Below are 18,619 nucleotides of genomic sequence, written 5' to 3'. Positions count from 1 at the left end.
AAGGGCATGTGCACATATGCAGGGATGGGTGCATGTGGGAACCATGCGTGCATACACAGCAGGTGGGGTACATGGGAGCGCATTGCATTTTGGGGGTTCGCACGTTTTGGGCACTTGGTTAGAAAAAGGTTAGCCATCACTGCTCTAGGTTAAGGATGACAAGGCATTGTCCCAGAGGCATCAAATTTTAGGAGACACCAAAATTGAAAAGACTTCTAAAGAAACAAAATAAAAAAGTTTAAAAGCGGTAACCGCTCACATTGTGAGTCACCGTGTTTGCTTGAGGATTAAATATAGTTCTGCAGTAAATAAGATGACAATGCCAATTTAATCCTCAAGCAAAAAATTGTCTGGGGCTTGAAAATCTAAAGAAAGAAAGAGGCAAGTGGGTGCCTTTTTGAAATTCCTAACAACCAGATGATGATCCAGACCATAGGGGGCGCCAGAGTAGAATTTTACCTAAGGCACTAAGATGTCTAGAAGTAGCCTTGAAAAGGGGGGAAAAAAGCAATAGACTAAGGGTAGTCCTCAACTTACAACAGTTTGTTTAGTTATAGTTCAAAGTTACAATGGCACTGGAAAAAGTGACATGACTATTTTTCAGTTACGACCATTGCAGCATCCCCATGGTCACGTGATCAACATTCAGACGCTTGACAACTGTCTCTTGTTTATGACGGTCCCAGTGTCCTGGGATCATGTGATCCCCTTTTGCAACCTTCTGTCAAACAAGTCATTAGGGAAGTCAGACTCACTTAACAACCATGATACTAACTTAACGACCACACTGATTCACTTCACAACTGTGGCAAGAGAGGTCATAAAATGGGGCAAAATTCACTTAACAGATATCTCACTTAACAGAAATTTTGGTTTCAATTGTGGTCGTAAGTCAAGGACTACCTATAGCTAGTGGTCATTCAAGGTATGTTCAATTGTAAGAAAAAAATGGAAAACAATTATGCTTTTTAATAATTACCTAGTGCAGCCATATATAGAATAGCTGTGGTTGTCCTAGAGCTCCGAGTATTTCAAAAGACATGGAACATAATATTCTCCAAGCGTATGGCATACTTTGTCAATGGATGTGATGATCTACCTTAGCTTCAATTAATTTAGTAAAATATTAGGCACATTCACAGGATGAAGCAATTCTTAGTCATATAGTTGAACTTCTACTGCTCATGGTAATGGACAATTATTTTTTCTCAATATTCAAATTTAATTTTTCAGTTATTTTTCACAATACAAAATATATGAATCTTTGCAACTTTGAATTTTGCCAGCCTTGCCACCATTTTAATCCATGGAGTTTGGACACAAAGAAATTCAGAATTAAATCCAACCAGCTGACATTATTTTGTTCAAGAGTTGAAAATGTTAAGTATTCGAGTACTCTAAAGGCTTGAAAACTGATGGCAGGGGAAAGAAAATGCTTTGGGGAAAGATTTTCCATTCTGTGACAATTTTATTTTTGACATTTCAGGCTCCGAAAAAGCCAAGCATTCCCCAAACTTTATTTATTAACAATAAAAATCATAAGTTATGAAAAAAAAGTTTAGGGGAGTGCTCCTTAATAATTTCTGCTCATAATGAAATCAGTTTATGGAACGAACTCTAGCACTGCTTGTGAATCAAAAGTCTTTTGTATATTTATGACTGGAAAGACATTTTAGCCTCTCAGGATTAGCCTGGGTGATACTGTCCAGTGGGCTTCTTGTTAATCTACTCCTAGAGAATAATATATAGATTCATAAACCTGCAAGTTGCAGGCAGAATCAGAATTTGGTCAGGCCACAATACATTCCACGTGTCATTAGTTAACCAGTATCAAATAAGTTAAAGAACTCTAATTTAAAAATATGTCTTTTCTTTACATTATACATAATAGATGGTAGGCATATATTTCCCATTTGATTAAACAAAGCACCTTAATTTAAAAAAAAATAATAAATCAAGAGCAACAAAACTACTGTTAAAAAAAAAATAGAATAGCACCATTTCTCTGCTCCAGCTGAAGCAGCCCACACACAGACGATCTACGCGTAGACACATACACAGTCCTATGGACATATGTAACCACAAGGAACTGTGTTGCAGGCAGTACAAATGGCAGCAAGGAGATTCTCAAGTCACAGGTCACTTGCCAGGTGTATAACTAATGCATGATAAGAATGGCAGGGAGTCCAAACGGCTGCAACTCTTCTTTTCTTTAGACAGTACATCGGTTCTCCAAACTCACTTCAGCATTTATACCGTTTTGTTTCTATCCACTGTGCTATTAACTGCCAAAAGAGAGAGAGATAGATAGAGAGAGATGGTGAAACATCATGGAAAACTGCAATATTTAGAACTATTAAAGGTGGGAAGAGTAGGCACTTCATGGGATGCTTTGTCAGCTCTTACCTATATCTGCCTGGGGCTTGCAGTAAAGCTCACAGTCCTCTTTGGAGCTGAAGCGGTTGGAATTTCCTCCACAACCACTGTAGATAAAAGGCCGACATTCCAATACTCTCTGGTTATAGTACCATTTTAGGGTGAATCTGCTGCATGTGCCTTCTTCCAGATGCAAGGTGCACAGGTCAGCTGGGGGAAAAAATAACAGTGAGGATGCAACAAGCCAAGGGATTAGCTTATCTAAGATGCAATAGTGCTACTTTAGGCATTACGTGTAGCTGCAATTCAACAGAAATGTGGCCCTTTTTGCTAATACTCTAGATCGAGGGTGTCAAACTCATGAACCATGACCTGGATGTGGCCCACATGTGTTTAGATCTGGCCCGTTGGGCCACCCTGGAAACAGTAAAGGCCCGGCCTGCGGTGCCTCTGACAGTGAAAACAGGCTTTTTAGCTCCGTTTTTGGTTGCAACGGCCTCCTGCAATCCTCTGCCAGTGAAAACAGATCTCAGGAAGGCTGCATTTTCGCTGGCAGAGCACAGGTGCCAACATGAGTGTCATTGAGCTGGCTATGCCCACCCGGGCCTCCCGAGGTCAAACACAACCCTGATGTGGCCGTCAATGAAATTGAGTTTGACATCCCTGCTCTAGATATAGTTTTACTGATATTACAAGAATAGGCTGGAAAGAACATAGAGTGCTGGTAGTTACACCCAGTTACACTTTGTGTATGTCCATTCAGCTATGTCAACCTAAAGACCAATGCTAAGCAGTAGAAGCCTAAAGTTAATAAACTTTCGACATCCCAGTTTAGAGTAGTCTTTACATATTATCTACATTTTCCTTCCCAAGAAAGAAACTACACATTTTAATCAATTTACTGGTAATGGGGATTGCTTCTAATGGCACTGGTACAGAATTAAAGTTCCTAGTAAGTAGACCACACCATCAGCTTCTTCTTCTTATTTTTTTGAAAAAAAATATCCAAGATTGCCAGCTAGTGTATAAAGGACTTGGGTTAAGCAATAGGCCTTCTCTTAATTGGCTCCAGGCTTTCCCCAGAAATAAGCAAGGGCCCCTTCCCACTTGCATACAGTATTATAACACTGGTTTACATTTTTTTTTAAAAAAAGAAATATTCTTCTTATTTTGTTTTTCTGCTTTCGTTGAAATCCAATCCGAGTTTTGCAATTGAGATAATATAGCAATATTGTAAAATAACTACATACATATGTAAAAGGAATAGCTTATAACAAAATTAACCTTTGTGTAAAAACCCTAATTGAGCATCACTTCCACAAGTTTCCAAAGGATTCCAACCTTTCACCATCTACAGGCATGTGCCGATCCTTCAAACACACATCAGAGACTGATGTAACTTACCATCCCTCAACATAGGACTCTCAGTCCCATCTGCTACCAGGCCCTCTTCATAATCTTCCTCTGTGTAGATATACTCATACTCAGGCCTACTTGCTTTCAATATGTTTCGTTCCTGGCTCCCTACAAAACAGAGAAGGCTCATTCAAAAAATCTCAGGTAAGGAAGACTTGATGAGAAAGAAGGAACAACAAATATATTGAGTCCGTGAGGTAGGGTACACTTAGAACTGTATTCCTAGAAAAGACAATTGATTGATTTATGAAAATATTAAATTTCTAATTTCCGCCCAATTCCAAAATGAGTTTACAGATTAAAACACAAAAGGGCATAAAGAAAACATATTGTTCATATCATTTCTTTAGTAATGAGTAATTTAGTAATGCAACAGATAAAATATAACAAATAATATGTCAAAAACAATAATATAAAATAAAAAAAAACATAAAAATTCAGAAAAAATAGACATCAAGCCGATTGAAATTTTCAGTATTGCCCAGTCCACTGTATTATGAGCTTCTGAGTGATTTTCAAAGGGACTTCCAGATGATTCTAGGGCACTATAAATTATAAATGTCAATTAGCTTGATGGCTATTTTTTACTGCATTTTTATGTTACTGTATTTGACATATTATTTGTTATATTTTATCTGTTGCATTACTAAATTACTCATTACTAAAGAAATGAATTAAGCAATATTACGTTACCGCTACTTATTCTTATTTCCCCTGGCTTTTATTTATAGAATAGTATATGCAATCCCTCTTCCTTTTCATAAGCTATTATAGCAATAGCACTTAGACTTATACAATGCTTCATAGTGCTTTATAGCAATCTTTAAACAGTTCACAGAGTCAGCATTGTGTCCCCAACAATCCGGGTCCTCATTTTGTTCCAAGTAAAACAAAGCTAATCATATCCTTTCTCTTGTTTCCAAGAGAAGAATAGATTGTCAATCTGATAATGCCTGGCTTGCAAAGTACACCCTACTTTGGAATTCCAAAGTGGACTAAAAGGAAAAGTGAAAATACGTAATTCTTGCAAGGAAAGTGTGACAGAAAACATTTTATGCATAATAACACCAAGAAGCCTACAATGTGTGCAAGAAAAAAAGCAAAAAATACCAAGAAACAAGACTCACCTTCCTCTTCCTCAGCATGGGACAGTTTAAGCACAGGGATTATTTGAGCTTTAACAGATGGGTATGGGTGGGTGGATGGATCATTGGGGAGATTACCTGGGGAAGAAGCCACAATGCAAACCTAAGTAGGCACATAACTGCCATAAAAATAATTGGCACATATTTGACCTCCCCACCTCAAGAGAAGAAGCTTCCAGCTTCCAGGTTCAAGAACCTTCAGAAAACATATCCCCCTTTGAACTTTTCTATAAAAGTTAGTGAGTAATAATTATGTACATAGAGAGAAGAGAGTTCTCAAATAAAGCCGATGTATTCTATATGTATAAAAACGGCTATGTGTGTGCATGTTCTAGCATAACTCTGGAATGCCTCAAGCAATTTCAACCAAACCAAACAGATGACTTACTCTCTGGAAACCAATACTGTGGGAGTAAGACACCCCTAAAACCCCTCGGGGTTTGTGTTCTGTTAAGATACAGCCTGTTGTTTCTTAAAATGGCTTCTTCTGTACTGTTGTAAAATGAATTCTACTGTGCAGCGCAGTGCAGCACAATGGATTTGCCATGATAATGGATTCACAGTACTCCACAAGTAGTCTCCCTCTGGTAAGGGGGAAAATCCAACATTAGAAATTACGTTTGGTCCAGACATTTTCCCCCAATAAATAAATACCCGGGCTAGTCAGTAATACAAAAAATATATCCTAGATATTAGAACAGTCTTTATGGATTAATTTTAAGCTACCTGACTTTGAATGGAAAAATTTTGGATGCAGGCAAATTTGAATGGCTAAAAACACTACACTAATGCACAATGTAGGCCTCTTGGTTAGTACAATTGGAATGTTTTAAAGTTAGTGAAACAAATAAGCACAACACACTTATTCTCCAAGGTTTGCCTCTGTTGTCATTACGGATTGAAAGAATACTGATTTCATGCATAATCATAGGTGCTAAATATTTGTGAACTGTTCACATCTTCCTATAAAGTAGATAGGCTCCCTCTGCTTTCTAAGCCATTCATGCTGTTAGAGATCTGAACATTTACAGAGTTTTTTTTCCTTCTGCTTCCTGCATGCATTTCTCATGCACCGTTCATTTCCTTCCATCCATCCTTCCTTCCTTCCTTCCTTCCTTCCTTCCTTTCCTTCCACTTTCCTCCTTCCTTTCTTCCTTCCTTCCTTCCTTCCTTCCTTCCTTCCCCCAGAGATTGGTTGTCAATTTTTCTAATCTGATAATTACTGTAATTCACCAGATGCAATGTTGCATTTCAAACTACAAAATTACAAATTTCAATTCTTTTGTCACCAAACTAAGTCTAAAGTAAAAGACTTGGAAATGGAAATGCGAATCTTTGTGGAGCACTGAAAAAGGAGAGTGAGCAAAAAGATCTGAAATCCGGAGCAAAAAAGTAGCAAGGGTAGGATGGTTACTTAACCTTTTTTCAGTTGTAACTTCCCCTTAATTACTACTATCTACTATTGTCTTTTATGTGCACTTTCTTGTCATGGTAGGATAGAGGGCAGGATAAAGTGGCATTCCTACTCTTCTATTTCACACCTCACAATACTCATAATACTTTTCAGATGTGTGGTAGAAAGCAGGGTCTCTCAAACATCTATTTGAATCTTGAAAACATATAATTCAGTTTCTAGTTCCTCTTTCTAAAATAAGTTTGCCTGACTGCTTCAGAGTATTTTGCTGAATGAGAGCTTTAAAATAGCTAAACAAACAAATAAATAGTAGATATCAAAGACAGGATGGAACATTTTTCTAGGCAAATATGCTTTGCTCAAGTGAAAGAAAGAAATCAGCATGGGTTGGATGCCAGGACTCAATAGCATTGCTATGATAGAAAAAGGAAGCCACCCATCCAGGGTATGTTTACTTTCTTGTCTCATTCTGTTGAATCGGTATTCCTCAAATGTTTTACATATCTGGTATGTTTAGGAGTGATATATTGAATACCTCTTTATTAATGTCTCAAATTACAAGTACTACAGAAAGGAAGACATTTAGAAAATACTTACGCCGTTCAGAAACAGAGAACTGGCCTCCACAAGCTGAAATGAAAAACAGAGAAACAATTCATTCAACAGGACACCCATTTTGTGATAAGAGACCATCCGGCAGTTTTTAAACAGAAATACAATTCTAGGTGGGACATAAGGGTCACTTTTTTTTTCACAGGAATTTCGGGGAAGCTGGAGTTTTGTTGCAATTTTAATGCTTCAACTTTTTATAACCAGGATGATACAGTGGATATCCTGTTATCTTCTTTCAGGTCTAACTTGCATCCTATTGCTTAAATCAGTGTTTCCCAATGCTAGCAACATTAAGACGTGTGGACTTCAACTTCATGTTGGCTGAGGAATTTTGAGAGTTGAAGTTCACACATCTTAAAGTGTTGAAGTTAAGAAACACTAGGTTAAACTGACGCAATTAGGGATTTCAGTAGTTTTTCAGTTCATGTTGTGGTTTCTTTTGATTTAACAGATTAACTGAGTTGGAAGGAACCTTGCAAGTCATCTAGTCAAACCGGTTCCCAAGCAGGAGACCCTACATCTGCCTCTACCTAGGATTGAACTCACAACTTCCTGATTGTGAGGCGAGAGCTCCACCTCTAGGCCACAGCCACAGGAGACTTTGATTTGTGCAGTTTAGGTTCTCAATAATTTGCTCTTTCTCCATAATGGTTAGGGCACACAAAAAAGAACTTAGTTATAGACAGATTTTAGTAACTTAAATTTTCCTATCACAATGTTAGTTCCTGAATAATGTTCACAAAAGTATCAGCCTCAACAGTACTTTCTTACATGTTGCACTTTGAGTATTTCTCTTTAAAAACATTGTTCGTCCTGTGAAAAACATGTTTGACTTCCCAAACTATTTTCCCTATGGAAATTGTCTCTAGCTGCTTCTTGTATGAGAAACAAGGGTTAGCAGACATTTTTTCCCTCAAAAACATCTACCTATGGGACAGGACTTTGAAAAACCCTGGAGTAAACTGTATATGACATTCAAAATCCTCCCCACTGTTGCAAACGTATCTGCAATTTCCCCAGTAAGCACACATCCAGTTAAAAAAAGATGAAATAGATCCTAATCCCAGATTTCTAACCTACTGAGTGATTTGGATCAAACAACACATTGCTAAACAGAGCATATGAAAAACACCAGGCATAGCCGACCCATTGAATAACCATGCTTCAGCACCATCCAGGGCAGATATGAGTTGAATTGTTTACAAGAAAATGAGAATATGGATATGAAGAGTCTAGAGGGAAAATGGCAGGTTTGAAGGGTCCAATTATCCTTACTTACCACAATGTTGACTCATCTCTTGCCTGACAAATTGTCGGACTTCTTCTTCCTGCAAAAAAGCACAAAGCAAATAATATGGAACTAATTGCTATTCATTCATTCATTCATTCATTCATTCATTCATTCATTCATTCATTCATTCATTTAGTGCACAGTTATCCCACCCACAATCCAAAAGGACTCTCTACAGTTAATTATAAAGCAATAATGTTTTATTTATTAGATTTATAGTCTAATATTACTTTACTTTATGACTATTTATCTATTATATATATTGTGCACTATTACTCAGGCAGCTTAGAAATAGCAATAAAAACTGCAAAAACCCATAAAACATAATAAAAACTCCCATTGTCCTCCTAAACAATACTCCCCCCCCATCAATATATAATTTTACTAAGCTCCAGCCTCCCTGTAGCACAAAGCGTGTGGGAAGAACCAGCTCTTTAACACTTTCCAGAAGGAGAGGAGGGTAGGGGTCTGCTGAATCTCAAGCGAAAGGGTATTTCAAAGGGCAGGGTCTGCTCTCAAGGCAGCACTGTGTCTAGGTCTCCCATAAATGTGGGAAATAATCCTTTCCATTTTCTTCATCAACTCCTTCCAAAGCAACATCCAGGTCAAAGCAAAATACAAAAGCAAGCCTTCTAAAAGTCTGGAATGTGAGCGATAAAGTTCAGTGCTTAATTAAATGTAATTTTTGATAAAGAAAAAAAAAACTCTGCTGCTGCAGCCACCTAAAATGAATTTAGGAATACACAAATCCCAATCCTGTCTCAGGATTCTGATTCAGAATGTTACTAGGCTTCAGTTTCATTCACTAGTAGAAAGCTGGCAAAAACGATAAACAAATGTGCTCAGGCCAATGTATTGGAAAGGCCTTTTCCCTCACCGTCATGCCAGGTATTCCTTTTTCTCCTCTTAAGCCGTCAAGCCCTGGACTTCCCTGTCAACATGCAAACAAACAACCAAAGTTATTAAATCAAAGCATTTGGAGCTGAAAAATATGCTCATTTGGAAGAATATCTGAGATACACATTTTCATTTATTTAAAAAATGTATATGGTTTATAAGTAAAATTGGATAACAACAAAAGCAAATGAGCTTGGCATCATTCCGATTTAGACTGGTTTCACACAAAAGGCTAAACCATGGATTATTAAACAAATCACAATAGGTTTAAATAACATGCCCAACTACAGTAAACCTTCTGTCAAATTGAATGGCCATCATTGAATTTGTGAACCTAAGAGTTTCTCAATCTATTCGGGACAGTCAAATTTCACAATTATATATATAGCATAGCCAGGAATATATTGGAGATATATTTAAGTATATCTAAGTAGCTGTTGAGTTAGAGTTTGCTTATACTCCTCTTAATTCAGAAATAGGGATGGAGGGAGAGGGAAAGCATTCTGGTAAGTAAAGATAGTTCATAATCATAATGTATTTACAAACCTGTTCTCCCCTTTCTCCAGTCGTGCCTGGTGGTCCTGGAGCTCCTACAACTCTCTCACCTGCGGGGCCTCTTTCACCCTGTAAGAGGAAACCAAGCATATCAATTATGTCATCACATAGGACCCCTCAAAGTGGAGTCATTTCATGGGCCAGACACCCCTTCTAGCCCTTCTTTACTTTCTCCCGCCATCCTTTCCAGAAATGGTATTTTGAAGAGGTACATCTCATCAACCTATACCACCGTGCACCACTCATGTTGAATAATGCTAATGATGTTAGTGATGATATATCATTTATATATTTTGTTTAATTTTAGGTTTTATTGCTTCCAATACAGCGATCTGCCTTGTTTTTATTTCTTGAAAGAAATGGAAAAGAAGAAAATAAATTAAGGAAAATAGATTTAAAATAAAGGGCTGCTACTTTTTAAAAATAACTGAGATTAGTATGTCATTTGTCTTTGTGTGGAATTGGTTCATAAGTTCAAAGTGCTCTGGACTCATAGCATCTGTCAAGGAGTAGGTGACAGCTATGGCCCACATGGCTTTAGAGTTATGTCTAGTGCACCAATTATAAGCAGTTCTAAACTGGGAGGCTCTTCCCAGTTCCCTATAGCTGCTCATATCTCAATCATCTCCCATTTGGGTGATTCCAGTTCACCCTATGCAGGCTATCCCTGAAGATCACTTGGAAGACTCATCTGCAATGGCTCAAGCACTGATGGTCATCTACGTTGCACAGGGGTGTTAAACTGGTGGCCCATGGGCTGGATATATCCTGCACAGGCCATGCCCACCCCAGCTCTGTGAAGGGAAAAACATTACGAAACATGACGGCAACGTGATGTAACGAATTTGACACCCGTGATGCAGCACCTATACATTGAGAGCTGCACTTTGCCTAGGATATTATTAGTCAAGAGCCTAAGAATCTACCTCCTACTAAAGATTGGCATAGAGCAAGCTACTAAAGGTTGAATTTGAGTGCTAGTTGGATTATGTCCACCCCTAAGATGAAAAGGAAATGAGCAAAAGAAAGAAAGAGGAAAAGACAAAGTGCAGTCTAGCCATACTGTTCTTTTGTTGAGATTAAAATGCAATCATTTGATTACAAGAAGTACCAGAACACAACAGCTTATATTAGGCAATTCTGCAAAGGTAATCTATAAGAGCGATTCTCAAGCTTAGCAATTTTAAGATGCATGGACTTCAAATGGCAGAATTCTGGCTGGGGAATTCTGGAAGTTGAAGTCCACACTTTTAAAGTTGCCAAGGTTGGGAAACCTTGACCTAGAGCTTTGACAATAACAATCAAACAGTTCAATGATGAATACTTACTTTCTGCCCTTGAATTCCTTCTGGGCCTTTGGGGCCAATGTTGCCAGGTGGACCAGGAGGACCAGGGGGTCCATCATTCCCTACAGGTCCTGGGGATCCTATAATTCCTGGAGTACCCTACCAATAGAGATTTGAAGAATTCTTACATAGAGATTTCACTTGCAAAAAAATTTAACTATCCTGCTTCTGCATGGATTAATATTCTGCTAACTAGGTTGGAATGTAGGAGTTTGCATAGAATTAGAATAGAATTTATTTTTGAACATCTGATTAATTTTTGTAGAATGGAGTAATTCACTCTTGTTAAAATTGTTTATAAATATTAAAAAACAACACGTCTTTTTATTATATCATATTTTTTACAAAAATTATTTGAGTGCAACTATTCAAGATAATTTTGGCTTTTGTCAATCCTGTTGAATGTTTCTGATTTCAGCAGAAGACTATACATAAGGAAAAGTAATCTCAATTTAGTATTTCTATGTAAATTCAGTAAAAAGGATTAGATATATATAAATACTCATTTATGACTTCTTTGAGTCTCCTTATTTGTGTCAGGTTTACTGTATTACTTATTATATTATCCTCATTACACATATAAGCCTAGATCCGTTTTAAAAGGTAGAGACCTGGCAATCTTCCCAAAAGCAGAAATTTTATAACTTGTAATGTTAACTGAGGTTGCACAATGACTCTAAACAAGGTTAAAACAATTTCTGCATATGTTTCTCTAATAATGACTAAACATACAAGTGGACCATTTTAAGATTTTGGAAAACTTATTATGTTATGAAAATTAAACTGCAAAGTTTCAGAGGATAAATGATCTGCGCAATTAATTTAGGCTGCTTTTTGGAAGGTTTCAACTGGAGCAAGTAAAAGTTCAAAGACACATAACTGATACAAAGGTTTGTTTTTTGAGACTAAAATGAATAAAATGATTATGACAGAATTCCAGCAACTTGTGTATCAAATAGAAGCCCTAGTTATAATGAAATTAAGGTTTCAAACTACTACGTTTTGGGCCAGGAAGAATAATTCTATCTTTTTGATATGGGACAAGTTTGGTTACAAGGATTTCTCCTATTGTGAGAACTGGTCCTCAAAGCGATTGAAATCTAGGCAATTTGAAGTAGAAAACCAAAAGATTACTCTGTTTATAGGTGAATTTCTATTGCTTTGATTGCAAATTAAATGGTTGAATTCATCCACAGTAAGGATTTTATATATTCATTTATCTATATCCATCTCTAGCTATATCATCTATATCTATTTATCTCCAAGTACAGCTTTTAAAAGCATGGCATTCCATTGAATTTCAGGTCTTTAAAGTATACAGATTTTATTGTATTGATTTTTTTTTCATTACCCTTTCCCCCTTTTCTCCCTGATCTCCTCTGGATCCTTTTCCGCCGTCAAATCCTCTGTCACCCTATGGGGAAAATAAATAAATATATAAATGGTGTGATATGTATAGAAGTAAATCATGTTGTCATATTCCACTCTCCCCACTCCCCAGTGTGTGTAAGCATGCTTATGTATCCATGTGTGAGTATGTGTATGTGCATCTTACATATGTAAAAAAAAAAGTTTACTTCATGGTAAAAATAATTCTTAAAGGCTGATTTATTAGTGATTGGTTGAACCAATCAAAATGGAAACAGCATCATTCCCAACCCAAATTCAAATCTTACATAGACAACAATATTGCAAGGCAACCCCAACCTCTGAACTATAGGTGTTAAGGAAGCCTCTCTGGGATGTAGGAAAAAATCTTCTCTCTCTCTCTCCCTCCCTCCTTCTCTCCCTCCCCTCCTCTCTCTCTCACACACGGTACTTCAATACTGATCACTGACACTTTATATATACTAAGTGTATACATCAAATCTGTGCTGCCTCTATTCCCCCAAATTCACAGTACAGGCATCTTTGACATCAGTCATTAAGTTCCTTAGAGTCATGTATCTTTCGTTTGTGGTGCTAGCATTTATTTTCTTCCCATATAAGCTCATTACTCTATATCACTGTTTTTCAACCTTGGAAACGTGAAGAGGTGCAGACTTCAACTCTCATAATTTACAGTCAGCTTTGCCCTATGCTATTCTATGATGTATTTTTACTATGTTATTATATCATCTATTCATTATTCTATTATACTATCCATACCTTTGGACCAATGAGGCCTTCCTTCCCAGGGATTCCTGGTGTCCCAGGCATGCCAATCTCTCCCTAGGAAAACATAACAAAAGGTATAAGTTGTTCTGTTCAAATATACAGCCTGCTCTACTGCCCCATTAGAAGAAACTTACAGGATCACCCTTCTTTCCAATAAGGCCCATTCGGCCTGGTAACCCTGGCTCTCCCTAGAACAGAAGAGAAAAATGTTTTAGCTGGAAAGGGGAAAGCAAAAGAAAATGTAGACACCAATATTGCAACAGGCTTAGTGAACATCTTTGCTATGATAAAGATTGCCCAAGTGATTATATATCTATCCCAGAACAGATTATGAAAATGTCCAGAATCTGAACATATCCAGAATTCTGTCCTTAAGGAGGAAAGCCTTGTATGTAACCTGAGAGAAACTGGTGGAAGAAAAAATATATTTAATTTTTTACTCTTTATTTCAATTCTCTCTTCAGAGGGCTGTATATTTTCAATTCCTATCTTCCATTATGTTTTTTTTACAATATTCCAAATTATCATTATGCACCTTAAAAACAAACAAACGTTATCTTCTCAAAAAACAAGTGGACAGAATAGCATTCAATACAGCCAAATATCCTATTTATAGAAACAAAGGCACTCTCATTTTGACCACAAATCAGGAAGATAAAAGAAGAGGAGATAATCTCTCACCTCTGATTGTTTCATAATTTGAAGCATATTTCTGTAAGCCTTGCTCAATTGAAGTTGGGGATAGAAAGATGGACCCAACAGAGGTAAGGTAAAATAAACAATAGATAGTTCAACTCCCTTCTTTTAGCCTCTACTTTTGATATTAGATACTTTAAATATTTGATCAGGACAGTTTTGTGATCGACACTTGTGGCATGGGACACAGTTCAGATTCTGATGCTGACAACATTGCTGCAGCTGAGTCTGTAGATCGTCAGTGTCGAGAATCATCAAACCATGATTAATCTGAGACTGATCAACCTCAGGCATCTCTTGATCAGCTGGAGCAATCGATGATGAGGTATAACCGCCAAACCCCTGGTCTTGACACATAGATCAGTGAGCAGAGCAAGGTTATTCAATGAGGCTCCTTGCTAGGCAAAGGGCAAGGCCTAAGTAATTGCAACCAGCTGTTTGCAGGTAGATTTATGTTGCTACTTTGTCTTCAGTCTTCATTGATTGATTGGAATTCCAATTGAGGACTTATGTTCCTATGTTTCCTTGCTCTTGAATCCTTAAGTACTGGCCTGGCAGACTATTCTATTTGACTCATTCGACTCCTGGAATGAATTTGGACCATTCTCTTGGTACCTGAGCTTCAAACATAATTATTCAGGCAAGCACCCTTTGCAAAGACCCTGATTTATGACTCTGTCTATTGTTATCTGCCTAGTTGTGGTAAATGACTCTATTCTGTGTCTGGTCCCATCATATCAGTATGGTTAAAAAAACTAATAACTGAATTCTCTTCCCAACACTCATATTCACTGGCATCTAAGAAATGTTTTGCAAGCTCCTCTTAATCAAACAAACAAGGAAGTGTTTATGAGCCATTTCATATATTTGTTTATCAGACCAGAGGTGATATTCAGCTGATTTGGACTGTTTTGGCATACCGGTAGCGGAAATTTTGAGTAGTTTGGAAAACCAGCAAATACCACCTCTGGCTGACCATGCCCCCACCATTCCCTGTCCTATATGCCCTTGTTTTTTTAGCTCATCTGATTTGCACAGCAGAGCAGATTGCTACGCCTCAGCTGAGCTAAAAAAAAAAAAAAAAACAGCTCAGTTCACCAGCACTGACACTAAGGACAGTCTTTGAGTGCACGCTCTCATAGAACTGGTAGGAAAAGATTTGGAATCCCACTACTGTATCAGACCCACCACTGCTTATCATTTATGTGAGTTCATATAAATGATTATAAGGTCAATATATAAGTGCCACTCCATATGTTCCCAGAATTCTTCCATTGCACACATTTGCTGGTGCGTTTTAAATACAATGATAGCCAGAAATTTCCCATAGAAGGCACCGCTGGAAAAATAACCACTGCAGAGATGTTCATACCAGTCTCCTCTTACATAAACAAATTTTCTTTGCCAAGTGGCCCTAAATAATTCTTTGCATCTCGGTCATCAAGGATATTATTCAAGCAAAGATGCATTTCTTTTCTAAACCCCTGCTATTGGTGGCTTCTTTTATCAGGGAATAAGATGTAAGAACCATTCTGTTTCATAAAAAAAACCTGCTCCTTTGCCTTAATGTCTGTCAAAGTACTTTACCTCTTCCCCATGCAATCTTATTAATTTTTACTTAATGTCTCATAATGCAAAGGAATCAAAGAATAAATCTGGCAATCACCTTCTCACCCTTATCTCCATCTTGGCCACAGGCTCCTTTCATTCCTCGATCGCCCTGTAACAGAAATAAAATGAGCACCTCAAATAAACATAGCATTGATGCACGCACCCCCAATTGTACTTACCGTACTTAACAAAGCAAAATCTACTGTGATAATTTATAAAACAATACTTTGAAATCCATAAGAAATTGGTAAGATAAAGGCCTGATTAAAAAAAGATGGAAACCTCTGTCCAAATTTTTATCTCCTGCGAAATATGATGCAAACTGTCATGCAGAGATCAAACCTCCTTGTCAGTATAAGGGCTAGGATGCTCTTTTTGCAGTTAAACCTAGTAGCAATAGCAATTACTTATATACCACTTCATAGTGATTTATATCCCTCTCTAAGTGGTTTAACAGAATCAGCATATTTCTCCCAACAATCTGGGTCCTCATTTTACCAACCTCAGAAAGATGGAAGGCTGAGTTAATCTTAAATCAGTGAGAATCGAACTGATGGCAGTCCTCAGAATTAGCCTGCAGTATTGCATTCTAAGCACTGCACAACCACAGCACCAATGCTTTTGTGTAGCTTCTGACACCATCATACAAGTAGCTCTTTTCTGAGCTAATGTGGTCCTCTCCTTTGATATCTTCCCTGCATCAGCTTCACAAATCTTTGTGATGGAAATCAGCACCATATGACCTGGAGGGAATCTCTTAAACTTATAAGAAGATAAAAATAACCATGTAGATCGCACCTTTGGGCCTCGCATTCCAATGGGTCCCATTTCTCCTTTCTCCCCTCTGTTTCCAGGAATACCATCCTTCCCAGCTTGACCCTGGAGAAATAAAGATGACGGCAATGTGATTCTCTGACACAGAACTGCCCAATTGTAGGCAGAAACTGCAACACGTAAAAAGCACTCACCGGCTCTCCTGGTTCTCCTGATTTACCAATCTCTCCCTATGTAAAGGAAAACAGCCAGTATATAAATAACTGATAGGAAAATAAAACAATCCAGTAGATATACAGCCATGAATGAAGAAATAATCTCTTGCCTTTTGTCCACTGGGTCCTCGTGCACCAGGGAAGCCTGTGGATCCTTTTTCACCTTGTTCACCCTTTACTCCCTAAGTTAAAATTGCAAATTACAGACAAACATGAACATCAGATCAAGGGAGAGAGAAAGAAATGCCCATCCAATTCCTGTGCTCAAGAAAAAAGGAAGCATTCATAATTATTCCATGCTGTAAGCAGAGTTCTCCATATAATTTTTGGCATAATGCTTTCAATCAGGGGTGAGCTGCTGGGGGTTTGCACGAGTTCGGGCGAGCCTCTAGCTAGGATTCTGCCCACTTCGACGAACCCTCAAATTCCACCCCAGCTGATCACGCCCACCCTGCCCCTCCCCTCCCACCCCTCCCCTTCCAGGAGTCTCCACGTGGTCTGTTCATCATGCCAGGTAAGTGCAGTGCCCATGTGGATGCTTGGGGAGGGAGGGAAATGGGCCTACCGGAGGTTCCATAAATCGGGAAACAGGACTATTTCCAGCCCCCAGAGGGCCTCCAGAGCCTGGGGGAAGCAGTTTTTGCCCTCTCCAGAGCCTGGGGAGGGCAAAAAACTCCCCCCTCCCATGGTGCAGGAGGCCGACTAGGCCACACCTACCATGGCCACACTCACCCACCAACTGGGCAGCAAACCCGTTGCTGCAATTTTTTAAGCCCACCCCTGCTTTCAATGGATTCTCTATTGACTTGTGCTCTTGTATTCCAGTAAGTTCCTACTGTTTTGGTAGATAGATGGATTAGATACACTTTTAAATATAGAGACTGCCTTTTCAGTAGTGATCTACACATACGGTATTCATATAGTTTAATAAATATCTGGCAGCATGCAGCATTTCATAATTCAGAAACACAATGAGCAAACAGAAATCTCTGCAGCAGCTGTCAGGAGCTACAAAGAGTGGGTATGAGCTTTTGACAAGGCCTAAAGATCTAATTTTGCCATTCTGACCATGATCCCTTCTCCAATGAAAAAAATGTTACAAAATTCAGCTATGGTATTTGAAAATGCAGGATGAAAAGCTTCAATATGGAATGCTTTCAGGTAATGCACAGAGATCACACTGACCTTACCAACTTCCTTCATTCTAACCATCTTCTGCACTCTAATACAGATACTGGTTCCTTTAGCCCTCAGTGCCTCTAGAGTATGCATGATTTTTAGGAACAATTTACTCTTTTGAGGAGCCAGCATCTTCCTTTATCTGTGCAAGATACAACAAAACATGGGCCTTTGCCTGCTCTCTTAACTGCCAGGTACAATCCAAATTCTTCACCTATCATGATAAATAGAACCCAACGATCTGCCCCAGTACCTTTTCTCCAATTATTCCATGATCTCCTTTGTCACCCTTCTCCCCTTCCATTCCTTTTAGGCCACGTTCTCCCTAGAAAAGTGCAAGAGGAAAACATATATATATATATATATATATATATATATATATATATATATATATATATGTATATATATATATATATATATATATATACCTTTTAAATCATTAATGAAAGCCACTTTGATATAGTGGTTAAGACTCCAGGATAAACATTGGGAAACTGTGAGTTCTAATCCTGCCTTGGTCACAGAGCCAGATAGGTAGCCTTGGGCCATTCCCTTTCTTTCAACCCTAAAAAAAAAAGCAATGCAGCGGTGGTATTCAGCAGGTTCTGACCAGTTCTGGAGAACTAGTAGCGGAAATTTTGAGTGATTCGGAGAACCGGAAAATACCACCTCTGACTGGCCCCACCCCCATCTATTTTCTGCCTTCCGAATCCCAGCTGATAGGGAGGAAATGGAGATTTTGCAGTAACCTTCCCCTGGAGTGGGGAGGAAATGGTGATTTTACAGTATCCTTCCCCTGCCACACCCACTAAGCCACGCCCACTAAGCCACGCCCACAGAACTGGTATTAAAAAATTTTGAATCCCACCACTGCAATGGCAAAGCACGTTAGGAAAAGATTGCCAAGAAAACTGCAAGGACTTGTCCAGGCAGAA

General features: G+C 38.3%; 3 protein-coding genes across 3 annotated transcripts in view; all 3 read right to left on the bottom strand.

Annotated features, from left to right (window-relative positions):
• Positions 1–2,658: 2,658 nt before the first annotated feature.
• Positions 2,659–9,137, bottom strand: LOC116524005 (collagen alpha-1(VII) chain-like). The gene is made up of 6 exons (XM_032239102.1): positions 9,132–9,137; positions 8,243–8,291; positions 6,949–6,981; positions 4,920–5,015; positions 3,781–3,900; positions 2,659–2,675 (listed from the first exon to the last, which is right to left on the bottom strand). The coding sequence occupies exons 1-6, from the start codon at positions 9,135–9,137 to the stop codon at positions 2,659–2,661; spliced, it is 321 nt and encodes a 106-aa protein (XP_032094993.1).
• Positions 9,138–10,692: 1,555 nt separating this feature from the next.
• On the bottom strand, positions 10,693–14,199 carry LOC116524004 (cuticle collagen 1-like). Its single transcript, XM_032239100.1, has 6 exons — positions 14,041–14,199; positions 13,344–13,397; positions 13,201–13,263; positions 12,404–12,466; positions 11,035–11,151; positions 10,693–10,704 (listed from the first exon to the last, which is right to left on the bottom strand). Exons 1-6 carry the CDS (start codon positions 14,197–14,199, stop codon positions 10,693–10,695), a joined length of 468 nt encoding a protein of 155 aa, XP_032094991.1.
• Positions 14,200–16,480: 2,281 nt separating this feature from the next.
• COL7A1 (collagen type VII alpha 1 chain) overlaps positions 16,481–18,619 on the bottom strand; it is a 109,398-nt gene continuing 107,259 nt past the window's right edge. The window contains exons 95-97 of the mRNA XM_032239099.1: positions 17,938–18,009; positions 16,616–16,687; positions 16,481–16,501 (exon numbers count right to left, since the gene is read on the bottom strand). Coding sequence (XP_032094990.1) covers positions 16,481–16,501; positions 16,616–16,687; positions 17,938–18,009 — 165 coding nt within the window. The remainder of the gene's footprint in view (positions 16,502–16,615; positions 16,688–17,937; positions 18,010–18,619) is intronic.

Source organism: Thamnophis elegans, chromosome 2 (assembly GCF_009769535.1).
Source record: "Thamnophis elegans isolate rThaEle1 chromosome 2, rThaEle1.pri, whole genome shotgun sequence".
Classification (NCBI taxonomy): domain Eukaryota; kingdom Metazoa; phylum Chordata; class Lepidosauria; order Squamata; family Colubridae; genus Thamnophis; species Thamnophis elegans.
The sequence above is the reverse complement of the archived record's forward strand: the minus strand, read 5'-3'. Positions and strand labels throughout refer to the sequence as shown.

Excerpts from the sequence above, each read along its gene's own strand:
- LOC116524005 (XM_032239102.1), bottom strand. Across the intron at positions 6,982-8,242 it reads AGAGATGAGTCAACATTGTG|CTTGTGGAGGCCAGTTCTCT; the intron begins GTAAGTAAGGAT and ends TTTTCATTTCAG. Across the intron at positions 5,016-6,948 it reads GTTCTCTGTTTCTGAACGGC|GTAATCTCCCCAATGATCCA; the intron begins GTAAGTATTTTC and ends CTTCTTCCCCAG.
- LOC116524004 (XM_032239100.1), bottom strand. The coding sequence starts at position 14,199 with ATGCCTGAGGTTGATCAGTCTCAGATTAATCATGGTTTGATGATTCTC. Across the intron at positions 13,264-13,343 it reads TTGGAAAGAAGGGTGATCCT|GGAGAGATTGGCATGCCTGG; the intron begins GTAAGTTTCTTC and ends ATGTTTTCCTAG. Across the intron at positions 11,152-12,403 it reads AGGGAGAAAAGGGGGAAAGG|GGTACTCCAGGAATTATAGG; the intron begins GTAATGAAAAAA and ends CTCTATTGGTAG.